The 7,719-nt window shown below is 30.9% G+C and overlaps 1 protein-coding gene across 1 annotated transcript; it reads right to left on the bottom strand.

Annotated features, from left to right (window-relative positions):
* Positions 1-671: 671 nt before the first annotated feature.
* LOC127123389 (uncharacterized) lies at positions 672-6,623 on the bottom strand. The gene is made up of 12 exons (XM_051053611.1): positions 6,155-6,623; positions 5,973-6,059; positions 5,823-5,883; positions 4,382-5,355; positions 3,717-4,281; positions 3,214-3,506; positions 2,989-3,099; positions 2,851-2,946; positions 2,529-2,747; positions 1,531-2,052; positions 1,198-1,430; positions 672-719 (listed from the first exon to the last, which is right to left on the bottom strand). The coding sequence occupies exons 1-12, from the start codon at positions 6,621-6,623 to the stop codon at positions 672-674; spliced, it is 3,678 nt and encodes a 1,225-aa protein (XP_050909568.1).
* Between the last annotated feature and the right edge of the window lie 1,096 nt (positions 6,624-7,719).

Genomic DNA, 7,719 nt, shown 5'->3' with positions numbered 1-7,719 from the left:
ATATATATATATATATATATATATATAGTTGGATCAACGTACACAAATTTATTGCATAAGAGTTTTTTTTAATGTAATGGATGTTAAATGATCAATAAATGGGTTCAAAAAATTTCCACAAATAACTTTTTCCAGTTTGGGACATAATAAAGTAAAACATTATTAATTTATAGTAATATAATTTGCTTAATTTTTTTGTATACTATATTAAGGAAATAATCAAAAAATATAATACAAAAATATTTTTACAATTTATTGATATATTGATATATAATAAACATTCCATTGTTAATGTTATGAATAAACATTCCATTTATCATTGAGATTTTGGACATAAGAAATAAAAATATATTTATTTAGTAATGGATGAAATTTTCCAATCTGTTACTAATTTGAGGTATAAAAGCGCAAATATTAACCTTCATAATAAATGATTATTTAACCAAAATACATAAACCATGTAAAAGAAATACCAGAACCTCATTTGTTTTAAAATATAGTAATGAATACTACCAAATGTTGAAATTAATTGCAATTGATACAGTAAGATTTAATGCAACAAAAGATATTGAAACAAAAGGTTCACAATTTTAGTTAAAATTGTGAGAAATAAGTCCAGCAACAAAAATGATTTAACTTCGTACAATTCTTTGGTCCTTAAAAAACTGGGTTTATACAAAACCTGTCCGCAACCTTTTAGAAAGTGATGATTCATTACCCTGTAAAAAACAATTACATCCATATAAACAAATGTTAAAACATAATGTATATTTTATACAACTCATTCAATAAAATTCTAATAATAAACAACGACATTTGTTGATATAATATAACTAATGAAAAACTTACGTTCTATAAGTTTTCAAAAACTTCTTTGAACACGACGTTTGTTGTAGAATTCAATGGATGGTTATCCTTGTCATGGATTAATATCTTAAGCCCTTTTTTGCTTTTGACCCTTGATATTGCAACATATAGTTGACCATGACTAAATACATTTCTAGGCAAATACAATCCAACATAATCCAATGACTGGCCTTGAGATTTGTTAATTGTCATAGCATAACATATAGTTATGGGAAATTGCCTTCTAGTCATTTTGAATGGCCACGGAAATTGTGTTGGAGTCATATCCATTCTTGGAATATAGATATCCCCTCAAATATTCTTTCCATATATAATCTTTGGCTCGATAACGTGGTTTGCCAATCTTGTAACTATAAGCCTTGTTCCATTGCAGAGACCTTCAGGTTGATCAATGTTTCGAAGCAACATAATAGGGGTCCCAATCTTCAATTTAATCTTGTGGTTAGGTAGACTGGAAGTTGTAAGTGTATTCAAAAATTCCGGGGTCAAAACATCAAAAGCTTCATTTCCTTCACCGTCAAAAGTGTCTACAGAATCTGAACTTAAATATTCCTTTTCTTCACCTTTGGGAAAAAATTTGAAATTTTATTATTATAAATCTATGTTAGTACATATAAATATATGAATGTATCTATAAATATGTTTACAATGGATAACGCATACCTGGTATGAATTCCAAAACGTATTGATTTATGATGTCAATCGTTTCAATTGTTCCTGCCAATATAGCTCTTGATTGCAAAAATTCTGGATTCCTGTAATTGTTAAGAAAATTCGGATATGTTTCACTAACAATGGCTTCTAGTGGATCATCATAGTTAGAAATTAAGAAATCATTTGGAATAGGAATATCCGTGTAACCATCGTTAGGTTCTTCCAATTTCCCATCGCCAACTTTTAATATCCAATTAGAAAACAATTCTAATTCAGATGTACTTGAAGTATTGCCGGCTTGTTGGAGTCGCATGTTCTTTGTAAGCTTCAGCACAACACAATGATCCCAGATGTATGATGAATTTATTGTAGAATGTATTATATCTGAACGGCTGCCCCTTGGTACAACCGGTAATATTTGCCGAAAATCTCCACCAAATACAATTACTTTCCCTCCGAGTAATTTGTCAGAACAATTGGAACGCCCCATTATGTCTTTAAGGGTTTTATCAAACGCTTCAAAACAAAAAACTGTGTGCCATTGGAGCTTCATCCCAAATTATCAACTTTGCCATTTTTAGTAGCTCTGCACGATCACTACCTTTGTCGATATTACATGTAGAAGACTCCATTGTAGGTATTGGAATCTTGAACATTGAATGAGTCGTTCGACCTCCTAGAAGTAGTAGTGAAGCTATGCCCGATGAAGCAACAGTTAAACAAATTTGTTTCTTTGATCTTATGTAGGAAGCTAGAGTTCTCCACATGTAGGTTTTCCCTGTGCCACCGTATCCATACAAAAAAAAATACGCCTCCTTGTTGATTGTTTACTGCTTCCATTATTCGCTTGGATATACCTCTTTGCTCATCTAATTTTAAAAAAATACATAGCAAACATGCAGTGATCAAATTAATTATACATTAAAAAAAATTGTAAGATAAAATCATACTTTAAAAGTTAACTTTATAAAATTATGACAAAACTTACAAACATTTAACATATTTACCTGTAAGATTGAAGAACAAATTATTGTATTCTTGCAATTGTTCGGCTGGATTGTAACTCCGCTCTTCGTATATGAGCTTATTTCCCAACTGCTCAACCACATATCCACTTGGATAAGGCATTCCAGCAAATTCCTTTAGACTTCGGCTCTTCCTTTGAAGATTTCGTTCAATCTCAATTAATGTTAAATTCATTATCTCTTCATCCAACAACCTCAAACCTTTATACAATAGTAATTATAAGTGTAAACTATAAAACAAATTTACTTTTAAGAATCAAACAAATAAATATAATAAAAATTCACAATATAGGAAAAATAATACCTCTATTGTTTGCAATTCGCTGTTGAGCATATAGTATTCCATCAGCTAAGAGATGACATGTTTTACTCCATACATGTCTTGGCTTGTTAATGCTGCCTGATAATAACATGTGAACAAATAGTAATCTCAAATATTGACCTGAACCCCAATGATTTGCCTCTTTAATAGCTGCAATGAATTCTCTATCATCGCCGATAAAACCCATAGCAAAACAGGCATCCCGGAAAGTATCATATTTTACGTTATTCACTGTTTATATATCATTATAATTGCGGGGGCCTTTGACATGTGTGAGCATCAATCTAAGATAGTACAATTCGCCAGTTGTTGGAGAAACCCATATAAGCCTACCAATTGTGTAACCTTTTTGACGGGGTTTCCATTCTCTTTTTTTCTTAACATAAACAAATTTTGAAACAAATTTGTTGTAAGTTAAATTTTGTGCTTCAGGATACTTGCAATTTGCTTCGAACCATGATGTAAACATCGATTCAGTTACACTTGGTTTTTCCAGAACTGTATTGATACGATCAAAATCAGTGTAATATACCGAATTTTGACCTTCACAATGAAAGTACAGTCTCTCAACAGCTGGTTTTCTACCATGGATTGGAAAGGAGAATATCCTCCAAGATGCTTCACTCGGAGAAACGTACCTACAAATAATATAATGAAAGGCAATGGATTTAAAATTAATAGAATGATTATTGTAGACAGAATATATAAATTTTATTATAACACATATAGTCAAAACAGTGTACATATAAAATTTTCTACACCATGCATGTAAAGAAAAATTGCACACTTTTAGTTGAAATAGATAAATTGCATGACATCATATTTCAAGTGATATATTAGAAACATACCTACAATCAATATACTGTTTGATCTCATCAATATTCTGCGGCTGGTTGGAAGTTCCATCATCATTCGGTACAATGGCAGCGGTGATTCTGTCGTAACCTTTGTTGATGTACTTGAATAAGTACTTATTCGATGTACTTTGATTGCACCATTCCATGTTTATGTGAGCTTGGTACTTTGTCAACAACTTTGCATTGTATGGAACAACATTCCGGTTATCGACTTGAATTCCATTCTTAAGAACTGTATGTCCATTGTCCCTTCTTCTATATACCGGAAACCCATCTTGATCAACAATTGTTTCGGGCTGAAACTGTTTTGGAAAATATTTAGAACATTTTCCATCTTTCATGCACGGTGAAGATCGATTTGCAAATCCACACGGGCCATGAATCATGTGAGTTTTAACCAAATTATACAACTCTTCATTGGTATCTTGGTCAGGTATTTTAGCTGAAATAATGCGATCAATATCACTTGGAGTTGGATATTTGTTAGATGGATGGAGGAAAATTAAGATGTGAGCATGTGGTAATCCTCTCTTTTGAAACTCAATTGTATACATATCTATAAAAATAAATATATAAAATATATACAATAGTCAGCACACGAATGATAAATTTGAAAATAACAATACGATTAATTGAATATGGAATAAGTTACTCACATGCAAGAACTTTCCCCAATAGACTTTTCTTTGTGAGATCAGACAAAAGCTCATCAAATTTCATTTTAAAGACTCTTGAAATGATGTCAGGACGATCTGATGCTTTTAGATGAACAGAACCAAGCGAACGCTGAATTTCAGGCCAGTTGGGGTTACATGTGAATGTAATGAAAAGATCTGGAAATCCGACATAGCTGCATATTGCCATTCCGTCAAAGTATAGTTGATCCATATATCTACTACTACCAACGTATGAAGAAGGTAGCACAACCCTCTTACCTGTGTTTGACCCGTGCGTTTCTCCATTTGAATTATATTCATTCAAATTGTGATACTTGCCAACCCTCAGTTTTGACTGATTCTTTCGAAGCCACCTAAGTCTTTCTGATTCCATCATTGTAAAACCATCTACCAAAAATTGTTGATAAAGTCTCCTTGATCGCAACAATGTTTGTGCTTCATTAGATCTTGATTGAATTCTAAAGGCCAACCACTCTCTTATTGTAAGTCGATTTCGCTTTGTTGCTTCTTCCCAAGGAATATTTTTATTGTTCTGTTCTGACTGTGTTATGTCTGTGAAGTGGCGAATATTTGTCCCTTTATCACGGTGCCTCACATTAGGTCTATATCCATCCTCACCATATGGAAATAATAATGGGTACTGATATCCTAAATAACTGGTATGATACTCATTTATCCTTTGAAGTTCGCCACATTGTTTTTGCACTATAATGTCTCTTTTTTCTGCAGTGTCGACATCTCCAACAATTAAAGCAGTTACTTCGGATACAGTTGGTTGATTATATATCCTTCCATCATTTCTTCGTTCAGATATTAAACGAAGTTTTAAATCAGAAACACCTTCTTCACAAAGTATGTCCCTTGCCATGCGAAATGATTGTGCATGAACATTATGTTCATATAACATTTCAGATAGTTTTCTCACAATATTAACATCAACTCCACTTTTTGACCTATAATGAAAAGAGTTGAAACAGTTTATTGCAAGTTTCTTAAATAAATAAATTTAAAGTTTGGAAAATAATAGATATCTAACCTGAATCCATGCATTCTGTTTTCAATTTCATTCTCAGTGTCATAAACATATAGTTGTGCAAATCATGGATTTTGACCTGGCATCGGTAACATGCTTCCTATTCGGTGACATGATTGACCTTGGATACGAAAATTGGGAGGGCATCTACCGTTGTTAAATCGATTGTCCACTTTCGTACCGGGAGATGTAAATGCAAACATAACGTTGTACATTCGAATTTGTTGTTGGAAATTTTTTGATTCACATGATTCGTTGTCAAACAACAGATGTTGTAGAACTTTAGGAGCGGGTTTTAAAAAAGGTAACTGAACTTTTCCTGATCCACAACACATGGAAAATTTAGGATTGGACGCATGACGACATTTGTTTTTCCTTTCCGAATACCACATATTTGCACCACAATATTGACATTCAATGACAGGATCCCCTATATCATAATACCCTCCTGATCATCAATAGTATTTAATTCATATGTTAAATGAGTTGTATTTCATAATAACAAAATATTATTTATAGTAAATCATTTTAAAATACCTGATGTAATTTCAAAAGTTTCCATAGCATCTGTTCCATTAGACATTTCATCTTCATCAAAACTTGAATTTGTTGCTGAACTGTAACCTTTTGACATAACATTTATTGTGTTAAGAATATTGTAATATTCTATGACATATCATAAACAAATTAACTCAAATGAAAAATAATTAAGAATATACCGTTAGATTCATCATTCATATTACCGTCTCCACTATCAGATGCAAAAAGCTCATTGAGTTGCAATTCTGGTATTGGATCTTGGTTTGATGTTGTTGCAGCAAATGTATTGTCAAACCTCTTAGATAAGTTAACTCCTAATTTAGTAATGTTTCTGCTTGATATCTTTTTTGATCTGATATTATTATTGGTACTTGGCTTAGTCTTTAAGGACGAATGAAGTTGACGACTTACTTCAACGTTGGCTATACCACGACCGTCATTTAGTATGTTTGGTGAAAGTTCTGATAGTGGTATCCTCAAAGCTGTTGAGTCATTGCCGCATCTTTTATCAAATGTACCGTTTTCTTTTTGAGCAGTTTTCAACCTCTTAGATTTCTTGTCATCAATAACACTCTTTCTATAAATTCTGGCTTTTGCAGCATTCTTCCTCCTCAAAATAGTTTTAAAATGTAATTCTTCATCTACCATTTTGAATATTTTCTATTATAGTACTCACTCAAGCTCTATAATTCAAAATGATCATATTTGATCATACATCTGAAAAAATTACACATATATAACAAATATTATATATCTTCATCATTATAAATAAAACAAAAGATATATAATTTTATAGTGAATAAAAATATCAAATGTTCACCTGATAAAAAACATAACTTACATTGCCATGGCTTTATTTGAATAAAGTTTTCTTACAGCTTTTGCTCATTCAACATGATAAGTTCATTTCTTGAATTTGGAACAATACTTGAAATGCTAATATATAATATATAAGGTACATGTTAAGAATGGATCATTTCCATTATATATATATATATATATATATATATATATATATATATATATATATATATATATATATATATATATATATATATATATATATATATATATATATATTTGGTACGAAAATTCGTCTATTCCCTCCAAAATAATTGGCAATTACGTAACATGTGGATATGTGTAATATAGGGAAATGAAAAGTTTTTCATCAGCCTATGTATTAATATAGCCGTAAAACCTAAAGGAATTTCATTAGAGCATGTTTATCTATAGTTTTCCCAAGTTCCTACACATTTACCGATGTTGCTGTGTCAGAAGCATTTGGATATTTGAGATTTTCCAACGTTCTCTGATTTGCAATGTCCATAAAGAAACACACGCTCCTACAATTTAAGTGGTTCATATTTATTGTTAAAAAAATTCAATTTGTCATTTAAAGAAAATCACCAACAATAAATATATATTTTTTAAATTAAGCCTACATTAGTCAAAAAAAAATTCATCAGCCTGTTTTTAGTGAAACACCAAAACCAAATGAAAGATCAAAATTAAAATTCACATAAGTAGCTCTTATTTAAATCCACGAAATAGATACATAACTAATTTTAAAATAAATGAAAATAAAAAATCACCAAAGATGAAACATAAAATTCAAAACATAAAAGCGAAAAAACATTATACAAAATCACCAAAATGGATAATGCAAAATCGAAATAGATAGAAATCGAAATAAATCTAAATCCAGAACACAATAATTAGAACTTAACCGAAATAGATGAAA

Source organism: Lathyrus oleraceus, chromosome 2, assembly GCF_024323335.1.
Source record: "Lathyrus oleraceus cultivar Zhongwan6 chromosome 2, CAAS_Psat_ZW6_1.0, whole genome shotgun sequence".
In the NCBI taxonomy this organism is placed as follows: domain Eukaryota; kingdom Viridiplantae; phylum Streptophyta; class Magnoliopsida; order Fabales; family Fabaceae; genus Lathyrus; species Lathyrus oleraceus.
The sequence above is the reverse complement of the archived record's forward strand: the minus strand, read 5'-3'. Positions and strand labels throughout refer to the sequence as shown.